Here is a 15,523-nt window from a genome sequence, read left to right as displayed (position 1 = left end):
TATATATACACACACACACACACACAAAGCTGAACACACATTAGCTGTGATATGTGACGTCTGTGCCGATATCGCAGACTAATAATACTAAAAGTTATTATTATTTATCATGGATGATAGTAACAGAAGCAAAAAGATTACAGCAACATAATCTGCTATATTTATGAGCAGACGTATTAAACATTAAGGAGAGATAAGACAGAGAGAGATATAGTATCAGCCAATCAGCTCCTCAAATACAGCCTGTAACACGGCAGTTAGGAGCTGGTTGTCTGCTGCGTTATCTCTCTGCGTTTTATCTTTCTCCAAGGATTAGTACATATACTCCTGTGCCATGCACTAACAGGACCGAATAACCCCAGTGTCCAAATCACGTCAGTAAAATCCTGTGGCATTTACCGACGGGAAGATTCCCCCACCCAGCTATCACGACTTTATCTCACATTTTCCCCACGTAATAATGGTCACGGGAGTCAGCTGGTATTTGGTGCAGAGATAACCGTGAAGAACACCAATCAACGTAAAAATGTCTAAAAATACATTTATGGAAGTAGTAAATTTACTATCAGATCAAAGGCTTTACAAAAGAAAGAACATCAATGATGCATAATTCTTAAATACATATAGTTAATGCCCTACTGTACATAGTAGTCTATTTGTTCAGGGTGTGTTACCTCTCCACTCTGCGTGGCAGATATTTTATGGACAGTATTTGAGAGGAAACAACGCATCATTCCATTGGAAGCCAGTGACCATCAGTGCGGCCCTGCTGGACCAATGATCATTCAAATGTAACCCATAATGTCAGTGGTGTCACCGGCTCCTGGTGACTGGATAGGCTGCACTCTCAGTGATGTCACTGGTTACCAGTGACTGGAAAGGCTGCACCCTCAGTGATGTCACTGGCTCCTAGTGACTGGATAGGCTGCACTCTCAGTGATGTCACTGGTTCCTAATGAATGAATAGGCTGCACTCTCAGTGATGTCACTGGTTACCAGTGACTGGATAGGCTGCACTCTCATTGATGTCACTGGTTCCTAATGAATGAATAGGCTGCACTCTCAGTGATGTCACTGGTTACCAGTGACTAGATAGGCTACACTCACAGTGATGTCACTGGTTCCTAATGAATGGATAGGCTGCACTCTCAGTGATGTCACTGGCTCCTTGTGACTGGATAGACTGCACTCTCAGTGATGTCACTGGCTCCTTTTGACTGGATAGGCTGCACTCTCAGTGATGTCACTGGCTCCTAGTGACTGGATAGGCTGCACTCTCAGTGATGTCACTGGCTCCTAGTGACTGGATAGGCTGCACTCTCAGTGATGTCACTGGCTCCTAGTGACTGGATAGGCTGCACTCTCAGTGATGTCACTGGCTCCTAGTGACTGGATAGGCTGCACTCTCAGTGATGTCACTGGATACTAGTGACTGGATAGGCTGCACTCTCAGTGATGTCACTGGATACTAGTGATTGGATAGGCTGCACTCTCAGTGATGTCACTGGATACTAGTGATTGGATAGGCTGCACTCTCAGTGATGTCACTATTGATCTTTATTAGTTAGCCCGCATAATGGCTGCTTACCTACATGTAGGTGATTAATGTACTTTAAAAACAGTCTATGACTTTGCATTGATATTTGGATATAAATGTCATAGACGAGAACATCCATCAGCAGCATATAACACCAGCAACAAGGGACAATATTAGCAAATTAATTTCCCCTAGATACTAAGTGGCCCCCGGTTTGTTATGTGACTTGTTATTTAGTATCACAGTGTCCTAACCTCATACAAATCCATGTTATACTGATCTAAACTGAACGCTACGACCAACAGAGCCAGCATCGCTATGTGATGAAAGCGTATCGCCCCCTGTTGGTGGACGTCTGTAACAGCAATCCATCAAATGCAAACAAAAAGTGAGGGATATTGTACAGGATGTGCAAAATATGGAGGGGGGGTGGGGTGTGATGTAAGATCAGACCAGTCCTACAGATGACTGGAGGCATAGTACAGTACAGAGCTAGGGACAGGACAGATATAGAGGCACAGTACAGTACAGTGATAGGAACAGGACAGCTATGGAGGTATAGTATAGTGCTAGGGACAGGACAGATATGGAGGCACAGTACAGTGCTAGGGATAGGACAGGTATGGAGGTACACGGCAGTGCTAGGGATAGGACAGGTATGGCGGTAAAGGGCAGTGTTAGGAATAGGACAGGTATGGAGGCACAGTACAGTGCTAGGGATAGGACAGGTATGGCGGTATAGGGCAGTGTTAGGAATAGGACAGGTATGGAGGCACAGGGCAGTTCTAGGGACAGGACAGATATGGAGGCATAGGGCAGTTCTAGGGACAGGACAGATATGGAGGCACAGTACAGTTCTAGGGACAGGACAGATATGGAGGCATAGGGCAGTTCTAGGGACAGGACAGATATGGAGGCACAGTACAGTTCTAGGGACAGGACAGATATGGAGGCATGGGGCAGTGCTAGGAATAGGACAGGTATGGAGGCACAGTACAGTGCTAGGGATAGGACAGGTATGGAGGCACAGGGCAGTTCTAGGGACAGGACAGATATGGAGGCACGGGGCAGTGCTAGGGACAGGACAGATATGGAGGCACAATACAGTGCACAGGGCAGTGCTAGGGACAGGACAGATATGGAGGTGCACAGCAGTGCTAGGGACGGGACAGCTATGGAGGTACATGGCAGTGCTAGCGATTGGACAGATATGGAGGCACAGGGTAGTGCTAGGGACAGGACAGATATGGAGGTACACGGCAGTGCTAGGGATAGGACAGATATGGAGGTGCAGTACAGTACAGTGCTAGAGACAGGGCAGATATGGAGGCACGGGGCAGTGCTAGGGACAGGACAGATATGGAGGTACAGTACAGTGCTAGGGACAGGACAGATATGGAGGTACAGTACAGTACAATGCTAGGGACAGGGCAGACATGGAGGCATTGGGCAGTGCTAGGGACAGGATAGATATGGAGGTACAGTACAGTGCTAGGGACAGGACAGATATGGAGGTACAGTACAGTACAGTGCTAGGGACAGGACAGATATGGAGGTGCACGTCAGTGCTAGGGACAGGACAGATATGGAGGCACGGGGCAGTGCTAGGGACAGGATAGATATGGAGGTACAGTACAGTACAGTGCTATGGACAGGACAGATATGGAGGTACACAGCAGTGCTAGGGACAGGACAGATATGGAGGTACACAGCAGTGCTAGGGACAGGACAGATATGGAGGCATCAGGCAGTCTGAGTGTCCCAGCCCACCACCTAATCCTGTTACAGTGACTTGTATAAAATAACATATTTTATGTAGAATACACAAGTCTACAATATTACATACACTATAATACATGTCAGTTAGTAGTATGATGCATTTTCATTACCGGGTCATTTTGCCGGTCCCAGACTGACCCCCCCTTCACACAGAAAAGCATATTACCGGGTTGAAAATTTCTACCCGGGTATTTCTTCTGTGTGAAAGGGTGAACCCAGGTCGAAAATCACCATCACACATGGTGGAGGAGAAGGGACCATTACACGGGGTGGAGGAGAAGGGACCATCACATGCGGTGGAGGAGAAGGGACCATCACATGGGGTGGAGGTGAAGGGAGGACCATCACATGGGGTGGAGGAGAAGGGACCATCACATGGGGTGGAGGAGAAGGGACCATTACACGAGGTGGAAGAGAAGGGACCATCACATGCGGTGGAGGAGAAGGGAGGACCATCACATGGGGTGGAGGAGAAGGGACCATCACATGGGGTGGAGGAGAAGGGACCATCACATGGGGTGGAAAAGGGACCATTACACGGGGTGGAGGAGAAGGAACCATCACATGGGGTGGAGGAGAAGGGACCATCACACAGGGTGGAGGAGAAGGGACCATCACATGGGGTGGAGGAGAAGGGACCATCACACAGGGTGGAGGAGAAGGGACCATCACACGGGTGGAGGAGAAGGGACCATCACACAGGGTGGAGGAGAAGGGACCATCACATGGGGAGGAGAAGGGACCATCACATGGGGAGGAGAAGGGACCATTACATCGGGTGGAGGAGAAGTGACCATTACATTGGATGGAGGAGAAGTGACCATCACACAGGGTGGAGGAGAAGTAACCATCACACAGGGTGGAGGAGAAGTAACCATCACACAGGGTGGAGGAGAAGTAACCATCACACAGGGTGGAGGAGAAGGGATCATCACACAGGGTGGGGGAGAAGGGACCATCACATGGGGTGGAGAAGTGACCATCACATGGGGTGGAGAAGTGACCATTACACCGGGTGGAGGAGAAGTGACCATCACACGGGGTGGAGGAGAAGGGACCATCACACGGGGTGGAGGAGAAGGGACCATCACACGGGGTGGAGGAGAAGGGACCATCACATGGGGTGGAGGAGAAGGGACCATCACATGGGGTGGAGGAGAAGGGACCATCACATGGGGTGGAGAAGTGACCATCACATGGGGTGGAGAAGTGACCATTACACCGGGTGGAGGAGAAGTGACCATCACACAGGGTGGAGGAGAAGGGACCATCACACGGGGTGGAGGAGAAGGGACCATCACACGGGGTGGAGGAGAAGGGACCATCACACAGGGTGGAGGAGAAGGGACCATCACATGGGGTGGAGAAGGGACCATCACATGGGGTGGAGAAGTGACCATTACACGGTGGGTGAAGGAGTAGGGACCATCACACAAGGTGTCGGAGGAAGAGGAAGGACCAGAGATGCATTATGGGGGATAGAGTATACAACAATACATCAGGTCCCCTGGCCTGGGTAGGTGGAGATATGACAAGAGTAGAAGGCATAGGAAGTGGGGTAGTGGGGCAGGTGAACTGTTTGAGTTCCAGGCACTACTAGTTGTGCGTGTATGGGCCATTGTGGCTTAGATGGAGGGTTGTACATGAGTTGCAGCTCCATCAGAACCGTGTCTCTTTGTCCGGCATGATGAGTCCATCTATCGCTTCGACTCCCAGCGCCCCACGTTTCCAGGGCTCCCTGCAGTCCAAGGTATACTTCTTCGGCTGTGGGAGGTCAGCGTGTGGAGTAACCAGCTGCTTCAGCCTCTGTCAGGACATAGCCAGAATATAAATACAGATTACTATCATCGATGGCCTGCCGAAAGCATTCGGTCAAACTGGCCAGCCGGAGCCTTAATCTAGCGGGTGATTACTGAGAATGTTTCCTAATTTCCAATAAACTATGTTACAACATTAACACAAATAAACATAAAGACATCAATAAAGTAATTCAAAAGGAAAAAAACATTATCATTGAAAATGGATCTATGGAAAGGAAGCTCCGGAAGTCTCGCAGCCCATTCGGAGATCTTACCTGAAGGAATGGGCCTTTGGTCTTCAGAGTGATATAGGCGGCGTAGACAGGAATGCAGATCATGGATGAGATTGCCATGAGCCAGCCAATGGCGTATCCCCAGGGTGGATACACATAGCGATTATTGTACTTCAGGGGCGTGTACTTTATGAGGGAAAACAAGAAGGTGCCCTGCGGGGGAGGAACAACATAGGAAATTCAGCTATGAATGGATTCAATCAGAGCAATCTGCCTTTAATCCCTGTGTTGGATCTCAACCCTTCAGACACAGCTCCCAAACAGCAGAGGCCCCCTAGGACCTTGATCTGCTGTGTAAAAACTCACCAGGCACACCGCGGGGGTGGTGACCAGCCAGCAGAACTTTATCAGTGGCCACGGCCGGTAGCCAATCATATCCTCTATGTTATCGTAGAAGCGGTCCGCACCTGGGGAGGAACATGAAGCATTACGGCTGATGGGAATTTCCAAGTCTTTTGGAAGCTACAATCCTGGTAGTAAACGGTGTTTGGACTCACCGTAGACCCAGCCAATGCACACCACCTCAAAGATAGCGACACAGAGAAGGCAGGTTCCACTGGCCGCGTAATAGTCAAAGAGCTGGAAGACGTACATGCCACCCTACCGGGAGAGAAGAGCAAGCAAGAACATACAAACCATTACTGATATAGTTAATATTTCTCTGTACAATATAGGAAGTAATGGCAAAATATGTAAAGAAAAAAAAACATCTTTCCAGACCCTCAGGTGAAAGTGTGAAGGGGACGTCTTAGACATTCATCACCGGATGTTTGCAATAAGGTCTGGTAGAGTCATTCTTTATTTTGGGACAGACTAAAGTGCACCCACAGATTCCAGAGCCCCTAGGCAGCTGCCTATGGTAGGTGCAGCCCTGCTCCTGCCGCACTGGATAACATTACTCTACCTCAGTTAGGAGGATGAGGCCCAGCAGGTAGCAGATCACAGCGATTCCCAGGATGAGGAATTCCCGCCGGTACTTCTTCCTGAACACTTCGGGAAACATGTCTACGATTGCCGTGACCAGGCTCTCCACACAGACAAACTGCATGGGAAGGACAAAGGAACACGTATGTAACACAACATGTAAGAGGTATCATATTCTCATTGGTCAGGTAACGTCACACCTGTACCACAATTTACACAGAATTGCAACTTAAGGAGAATTTGGATAAGGACATTATGGACAAAAATTCTACCAAAACTTTTTTTTTATGTAAAGTTACTGAAAATATAGTATACTGTCACAGATTTATGATTTGTGACAACTGGAGTCATTAATAATCTAGACCAGTGGTTCTAAAACTCGGTCCTCAGGACCCCACACTTCATGTTTTCCAGGTCACCCAGCAGGTGCACTCATTACTGACACATTTTAAAAGATCCACAGGTGGAGCTAATTATTTCACTTGATTCTGAGAGGAGACCTGCAAAACATGCACTGTGTGCGGTCTTGAGGACCGAGTTTGAGAACCTGCGATCTAGACGTAAGGATAGATGGATTACTACCAATGTTTCTTCCATTTAAGGTGCACCTCTAAACCAAGCCCCAAGAGCTGTGACAGACGTTCGTCCACTACCCGAATAAATACTCAGTACAACCAAGGCCCAATTCAGGTAGAAGCAGAACGAACCTACAATGCCCTCAAAACCCACTTCAACAATGTGCACCATACCTGGCTATCCAGTCCCAAAAATATGAGCATGAGGAAGAAGAGGCATGACCAGAGAGGAGAAACCGGCATCATTGTCACAGCTTTTGGATAGGCAATAAAAGCCAGCCCAGGACCTGCAATGGAGAAGACACCTGTGATGCACCAAGAACTCTGTAGGCAAACTTCTCATTAGTAAATATAACACCATAGAGTCTATTCTGAGGTTTGTAGAGAGTCCTACTGATGACATGAAGAAGACAGAGGTCCGGAAATCTGTAGACAAATGTAGAAAATGGCTTTGAATTGAGCAGTTGAGATGACCACATGGTATGGCTGCGTCCTTCAGACAAACATCCCACTTGTGGTGACTTCCATTCTTTGGACATCACCAGCCAGATCTCGTCCCAACAGCCGACCATTCCTTTTCCACCGCTTGTGGTGTCACTCTGGTCCATGGTCACTCTGGTCTCAGCTCAACTGTCCATTAGTAGGTCCAGCAACAACAAACATTCAACTTACCAGACTCGGCTACCTGAGAGATAGGGACGCCCTGCTCCCGGGCCATGAACCCGAGAACGGAGAAGATGGCGAACCCAGCCACGAAGCTGGTAATGCTGTTCAGGAAACAGAGTGCGATGCAGTCTCTGCAGAAGGAGAAAGGACAGATGTGTCTTAGTGTGGGTGGTTCTGCATAAACAAGTAGATTGAAGACTGGCGGGATGTGTGAGGGTTATGGGAACATGGGACAAATGTATGGTGATTGGTCACACAAGTTTGTAGAGACTCAATGAGATCACTTGTGATTGGTGCAGCCTGGTGTAACAGTACCTGTAGCAGTTGTTGTTGTACTTGTTGTAGCTCCCCAGCGCCGTCAGACAACCCTGGCAGATGGCGTATGAGAAGAAGATTTGGGTCCCAGCATCCATCCAGACCTACATTGTGGACAAGCGGTACATAGCTTTGACTCTCTATCTGTTATGTGCATCACTGCCCCATAATGCCACGAATGTAAGCCCCCAGGTATATACAGTATCTCTGAGACAAGTGCCCTACGCTTCACCCGCCCTGCCAACCCAACAGAGGGCATCTATCAGATACACTCAACCACCGGAGAGGAACTAACAAGGTCAACATGAGGCTTCACCCAGAGGAGTGTATCATTAGGTGGACAGGGCACGAATATCATGTGACCCATACTGCATGTCACATGACCCATAAAACCAGCATGGTGTAGGGGGGCAAAATTGATGTTGTATGGAGTCACAGTCTACTGGTAACTTAGGTCTCGATCTCATACTTCCTTGGTAACGTTTAAGAGATGGCATCCAGTGTATAAGAATTTTAGCCAGTTTAGATGATATTGGATTGTTTTGTATAGATGCAAATCAAAGGGCACATGGGCCAGGGAAAAATGGCCAAAGGTCTACTGTGAGAAGGGAAGGAGCTGTAGACAGTGATGTGCAGGTGTGGCCAGTTCCGCATGGGAGTGACCAATGTCATGTGGGTGTAGCCAGTTATGCGTGGGGGTGACCTGTGTGCATACAGTGTGGAGGGGAAACCAGGCAGGACAGGCTTTTGCTGCGGTATATATATACTGCCAATTGCTTTAAGTTTGTATTTGGGTCACACCGAGGGGCAGAAATATATATCTACAGTGCCCCCCTACCCCTGCTCATGTGAAGAATTGGGGGAACATAAAATGTAATTTTTATACACTGCCCATGACCCACCTCACCTGAGGGTCCTGGAGACGGGTGATGTCTGGTTTCAGATAAAATACAATGCCCTCATACGATCCAGGTAGGGTGACGCCTCGAATCAGCAGGATGATGAGCATCACGTAGGGAAATGTGGCAGTAAAATACACAACCTGGCACAAGGGGGCAGTATAGGTAACAGGTTATCCAGTGATTACCACATAACAATGAGAAGCACAGATCCAACGGTCTGACATTCAGGCATTGGAGGCGAAGACGGCTGATCATGGGTTACAGCTGTATATCCTGAAAAAGGTCATATAGCCGGGAGCACCGATAATAAATATATATATATATATATATATATATATATATATATATATATATATATATATATATATATATATAAGATGCACAGAGAAAAAACGCACTCCACTTAGTTTCCAACTTGTCGGTGCCTGATACCATAATTAATTAAATAAACAATCTTTCCTCCAGAAGGAAAAACGATATCCACGCACCAAAAAATTTCAAATGAGTTTTAGAATATATTTGTAAGTCCATGATAGACAAATCTTAAAACACATGGCAACATATTGCAATAAAGAAAAATAGCTGTGGGTCACTTATCCATAACGGGCCATCACCGTAGTACCCGCGGAGCTCCACGCTGGTCCCAAAACTCGACCAGATTGGTTATGTACATGTACATAGTGATCTAATGTCTTATCACCAATATTTGTGACTATTTCCATGACAACACTAGTCTTCAATGGTAACTCACAAATATTAAGTATTACCAGAAAGTACAACGAAGGTATCGCTACTGATATATTCAATACGTGATGTAGTTCCGGCAAGGATTCACATTCTGCAATATCACACCCAGAGCACAGCGCATATGCGATCAGTGATAATGGCAGCGGGATAATGTGGCGAGGTGCGAGGCTGCGCATATAACCCTTCACCTCCGGACTCACCTTTCCAGTGGATTTCACTCCTTTCCAGATGCAGAAGTAACAGATGATCCAGGCCAGCAGCAGACACAGAGCGAGCTCCCAGCGGACAGATCCCATCTTATCAATCCCAGAGGACAGACCCAGCGCTCGATTCCTAGTGGTAAATATATAGAGGTGTACAGTACATAACGCAGTGTCGTAACGCTGGGCAACACCGCAAGTCTGCCCATTACTCTACATGTATGTAAGGTAACAGGTGTCTCCAAGACAACTTGAATAATGACACCTGCAAGCGGTTAGCGTGATCACTTGAAGGTGTCATTTTTCAAGTTGTCTTGGAGTGTCGCCTGTTACCCTACACACACACACACACACACATATATATATATAGATTATATATAGATGTCGGCACTCAGAATCTTATGTAAAAATCAACAAATTTTACGTCATAAAAGTGCAAAAAAAGAACCAACGTTTCCTGGCAACAACATCCTGTTTTCAAGGTGCAGAATGGTTATATATATATATATATATATATATATATATATACACAAAAGCACTTACCCCCTCTTACAGGAAAGGATTGGAACCAGCACACGGATATGAAGTGAAAGAAAAAACGTGGTTTATTGTACAAGCATTATTGCACAACAGACAGCTGTTCCAGCTGTTCCAACAGACAGCTGTTCACCAGGTGAACAGCTGTCTGTTGTGCAATAATGCTTGTACAATAAACCACGTTTTTTCTTTCACTTCATATCCGTGTGCTGGTTTCAATCCTTTCCTGTAAGAGGGGGTAAGTGCTTTCATGTTTCTCATATGTACCTGGCACCGGACTATTAACAATTACCTGCATTGAGTGCCATCCTGTGACACATCATTCTATATATATATATATATATATATATATATATATATATATATATATATATATATGTGCTTTTGTGTGTGTGTGTGTGTGCGTGTGCATGCATGCTCACTTACTCCCAGAATTCCACAACAGGGGACGTAGCGTTTGGTGATACGGTGAAGTTCTCTGAATACTTGAGGTCATCAACGCAATTTGCTGAGGGACAAAGTAAGAAGGGAAATGTTACCCGGTGATGTTCGCAAGATGTTAGTTGTATTATTATTTATATACTGTAGCATGACCTGTCTGATGCCTTTCCCAGCCGGGCGGAGTTAAACTAAATTATATTATATATACAGGTGTTCATCTTTCTCACCTGTGTCACAGGCATGTCAGGTGTGTTTCAGTGGTCACCCATTTTTACCTGTGTTACTTTTTCCACCCATATTTCCTATTTTTGTCTCTGGTTAAGGGAGTTAACTCTCCCACCTGTCTTGCGGATGGGCCACCCTCTCTTCTCCATGTCCCAGGTGTGCTGACGTTTCTTACCTGTGTTCCAGGTGTGGTTGCATTTGGCCCACGGCAGGTCAGCTGTAAATGAGCTGAAGAGATAAAAGAGCGCCCAGGCGAGGATGACGATGTAATAGATGTTCAGGTAACTCTCTATCACCTGCGAGGCGTAGCCAATACCTGACAAAGGATAAGCAGAGACCTGTTACATATCCAGTGCAACTAGGGCCTAATTCCTGTTTGCATGCGATGCCAAAGTAGCGCAACTCAGGGATTACTAGCAGACTGCACCTGCCGCTCTCTCCCGCTGTAACCCAGGCACATATACTACCGCTCTCTCCCGCTGTAACCCAGGTACATATACTACCGCTCTCTCCCGGTGTAACCCAGGCACATATACTACCGCTCTCTCCCTGTGTAACCCAGGCACATATACTACCGCTCTCTCCCTGTGTAACCCAGGCACATATACTACCGCTGCTCTCTCCCGCTGTAACCCAGGCACATATACTACCGCTCTCTCCCGCTGTAACCCAGGCACATATACTACTGCTCTCTCCTGCTGTAACCCAGGCACATATACTACTGCTCTCTCCCGGTGTAACCCAGGCACATATACTACCGCTCTCTCCCGCTGTAACCCAGGCACATATACTACTGCTCTCCTGCTGTAACCCAGGCACATATACTACTGCTCTCTCCCGCTGTAACCCAGGCACATATACTACTGCTCCCTCCCTGTGTAACCCAGGCACATATACTACTGCTCTCTCCTGCTGTAACCCAGGCACATATACTACTGCTCTCTCCCGCTGTAACCCAGGCACATATACTACTGCTCTCTCCCGCTGTAACCCAGGCACATATACTACTGCTCTCTCCCGCTGTAACCCAGGCACATATACTACTGCTCTCTCCCGCTGTAACCCAGGCACATATACTACCGCTGCTCTCTCCCGCTGTAACCCAGGCACATATACTACCGCTCTCTCCCTGTGTAACCCAGGCACATATACTACCGCTGCTCTCTCCCGCTGTAACCCAGGCACATATACTACCGCTCTCTCCCGCTGTAACCCAGGCACATATACTACTGCTCTCTCCTGCTGTAACCCAGGCACATATACTACTGCTCTCTCCCGCTGTAACCCAGGCACATATACTACTGCTCCCTCCCGCTGTAACCCAGGCACATATACTACTGCTCTCTCCCGCTGTAACCCAGGCACATATACTACTGCTCTCTCCCGCTGTAACCCAGGCACATATACTACTGCTCTCTCCTGCTGTAACCCAGGCACATATACTACTGCTCTCTCCCGCTGTAACCCAGGCACATATACTACTGCTCTCTCCCGCTGTAACCCAGGCACATATACTACCGCTGCTCTCTCCCGCTGTAACCCAGGCACATATACTACCGCTCTCTCCCTGTGTAACCCAGGCACATATACTACCGCTGCTCTCTCCCGCTGTAACCCAGGCACATATACTACCGCTCTCTCCCGCTGTAACCCAGGTACATATACTACCGCTCTCTCCCGGTGTAACCCAGGCACATATACTACCGCTCTCTCCCTGTGTAACCCAGGCACATATACTACCGCTCTCTCCCTGTGTAACCCAGGCACATATACTACCGCTGCTCTCTCCCGCTGTAACCCAGGCACATATACTACCGCTCTCTCCCGCTGTAACCCAGGCACATATACTACTGCTCTCTCCTGCTGTAACCCAGGCACATATACTACTGCTCTCTCCCGGTGTAACCCAGGCACATATACTACCGCTCTCTCCCGCTGTAACCCAGGCACATATACTACTGCTCTCCTGCTGTAACCCAGGCACATATACTACTGCTCGCTCCCGCTGTAACCCAGGCACATATACTACTGCTCCCTCCCGCTGTAACCCAGGCACATATACTACTGCTCTCTCCTGCTGTAACCCAGGCACATATACTACTGCTCTCTCCCGCTGTAACCCAGGCACATATACTACTGCTCTCTCCCGCTGTAACCCAGGCACATATACTACTGCTCTCTCCCGCTGTAACCCAGGCACATATACTACTGCTCTCTCCCGGTGTAAACCAGGCACATATACTACTGCTCACTCCTGCTGTAACCCGGGCACATATACTTCTGCTCACTCCTGCTGTAACCCGGGCACATATACTTCTGCTCTCTCCTGCTGTAACCCAGGCACATATACTACTGCTCACTCCTGCTGTAACCCAGGCACATATACTACTGCTCTCTCCCGTGTAACCCAGGCACATATACTACTGCTCTCTCCTGCAGTAACCAGGCACATACACTACTGCTCTCTCCTGCTGTAACCCAGGCACATATACTACCGCTCTCCTGCTGTAACCCAGGCACATATACTACTGCTCTCTCCTGCTGTAACCCAGGCACATATACTACTACTCTCTCCTGCTGTAACCCAGGCACATATACTACCGATCACTCCTGCTGTAACCCAGGCACATATACTACTGCTCTCTCCTGCTGTAACCCAGGCACATATACTACCGATCACTCCTGCTGTAACCCAGGCACATATACTGCCGCTCTCTCCCAGTGTAACACAATAATGATTTATATTTACCTATAAATATCTCAGTTTCATCTTAACATAACATAACATACCACTCTTATTTACTTACCTCTTCAATACAAACAAACCAGAATATACCGTAGTACAATATCAGAGTTGGCAGCCTGCAGGTAGTGAGTACCCCACTAGGTGGCACTGTTACATAGGGGGATGAAGCAGTTACTCAGTAAGATTCATGGCCAAGGTAAGATCAGACTTCAGGGAACTTTAATTTATTGGCGGAACTAAGGATATCCAGAGGGTACAATGTGCATGAAGAATCGCACATGCTTTGATGCCGGAGGACCCAGCAGGGAACTGTCCTGTTTACAATAACGGTAATAAATTGCTCTGGTCTGACATGTTTTATTACACAGAGCCCAGGAAAGCAACATGCAGTCATTCCATCTTTTGTGGTACTACAAGTCCCAGCAGGTTGCCGGAGCCTGCGGTTTAAAAATTAACCCCTTCACTGCCGTCTTTTTCCCCCCTGACGGCTGCGATTACTGATTGATAACTGTGGCCTGAATAGAGTTTCTCATCTGCTGCCAGTGTTTGGGTTTCTATGGCTTCCCTGCCCCGTCAGGTCGTGTGAAACGAAATCTGAATGCAAGAGCGGGGCGAACCAAACCAACCTTCAAAGAGGGGGCAGATTTTCCTCCAGGCCGTGACGCCCCCCTGGCTGGTGTACTGACCCAGCGCCGTCTCCAGGAAAAAGACCGGAATCCCGCAGGTGAAGAGGAAGATGAGGTAGGGGATGAAGAAGGCTCCTGGTAAAACACAAAAAAAAGGGTCATTACGTCACAGTGATGTCATCAGTATGATGTCACGGGCTGATTGTGTGGCCCACCGCTCCTTATTCACCGCCTGTGGGAGAATGGACATAGATCTGTCCAATTTGTAAGAATTCACCGATGACACTTCTTCCCGTAGTGTCGTACTGGGGAGCGATGGGCCCACTAGGGCAATGCGGTTGTAGGGAACCAGGGACTTCATGGGTGCGACCAGCCACCAGGCCGTGGTCCTGCTCTGCCACATACTTGGCCCTCTCGTAGAGTAATAATGTATAATACAAGTGCACAATCTGGAACCTGGTGCATAAAGGAAGAAGTGGCCTCAGACCCCTTCCCCTGCTCCCCCCTCCCCACCGCCCATGGGCCAGTCTGACCCTGTAGACTTCAAGGCACAGGAATATCTCAGTCCATACAGGTTCCACAGGAACCACATTCTCTGTACATACAGGTAACCTGGCCCCATGCAGCCTGACCCGGCTCTGGGTATGGGTCAAAGGGTCAACAGCCAATTGAGGTCAACAGTCAATAGGTCAGCCACTAATGGTGGACCGGTCATAGGTCCACACAATAAAAAGGTCAACATGGCTTAGTTGGACACAGGAAATGACATGAGAAATGTTGACGTGAGTTTTTCACAGGTTCTTGGTGTCTATGTCGACTCGCTGCGCCCGGCACACTATTCAATTATTATATTCTCCCTCTCTATGTCAAATTGGATAGTAAAGTAAGAAAAAATCGGGTTCTGGGAAAAAAAGCGAAAAACTAATGTTGACCTTTTGGCTACGACGAGTGACGACATAAGGTATGTCAACATTTTTCTTGTGTCAGCTTATTGTCTGTCGACCAGTAGTGTTGACTTTTAACATATTTATTGTCGACATGCCGACGGCCACACCCAGCTGCTCCCAAATTCAGAAGAGGAGCGATGTGACAAGATACGGTCATTGGGTCACCAGTAAGTTGTTAGACAGTCATTAGGTTGACACCATTAGGTTCACATGCATTTCCCAGGAAGCGTCTGCAGAGCACATTGCCCGTCATAGCGGAGCGTT

The 15,523-nt window shown here is 47.8% G+C and overlaps 1 protein-coding gene across 4 annotated transcripts in view; it reads right to left on the bottom strand.

Annotated features, from left to right (window-relative positions):
* Window positions 1-524: 524 nt before the first annotated feature.
* The window catches only part of LOC146073646 (sodium- and chloride-dependent betaine transporter-like), a 57,324-nt gene continuing 42,325 nt past the window's right edge, over window positions 525-15,523 (bottom strand). For all 4 annotated transcript variants that reach the window (XM_083181003.1, XM_083181002.1, XM_083181004.1 and 1 more), the window contains 13 exons: window positions 14,313-14,447; window positions 11,116-11,256; window positions 10,701-10,782; window positions 9,738-9,870; window positions 8,796-8,930; window positions 7,889-7,992; window positions 7,580-7,704; window positions 7,082-7,194; window positions 6,313-6,450; window positions 5,906-6,008; window positions 5,715-5,815; window positions 5,391-5,561; window positions 525-5,122 (listed from right to left, as the gene is read on the bottom strand). In XM_083181003.1, the coding sequence (XP_083037129.1) occupies window positions 4,976-5,122; window positions 5,391-5,561; window positions 5,715-5,815; window positions 5,906-6,008; window positions 6,313-6,450; window positions 7,082-7,194; window positions 7,580-7,704; window positions 7,889-7,992; window positions 8,796-8,930; window positions 9,738-9,870; window positions 10,701-10,782; window positions 11,116-11,256; window positions 14,313-14,447 (1,628 nt within the window). In that variant the 3' untranslated portion in view covers window positions 525-4,975. The remainder of the gene's footprint in view (window positions 5,123-5,390; window positions 5,562-5,714; window positions 5,816-5,905; window positions 6,009-6,312; window positions 6,451-7,081; window positions 7,195-7,579; window positions 7,705-7,888; window positions 7,993-8,795; window positions 8,931-9,737; window positions 9,871-10,700; window positions 10,783-11,115; window positions 11,257-14,312; window positions 14,448-15,523) is intronic.

Source organism: Crinia signifera, chromosome 4, assembly GCF_055691185.1.
Source record: "Crinia signifera chromosome 4, ASM5569118v1, whole genome shotgun sequence".
Taxonomy (NCBI): Eukaryota; Metazoa; Chordata; class Amphibia; order Anura; family Myobatrachidae; genus Crinia; species Crinia signifera.
Note: the sequence above shows the minus strand (reverse complement) of the source record. Positions and strands in the feature narration are given on the sequence as shown.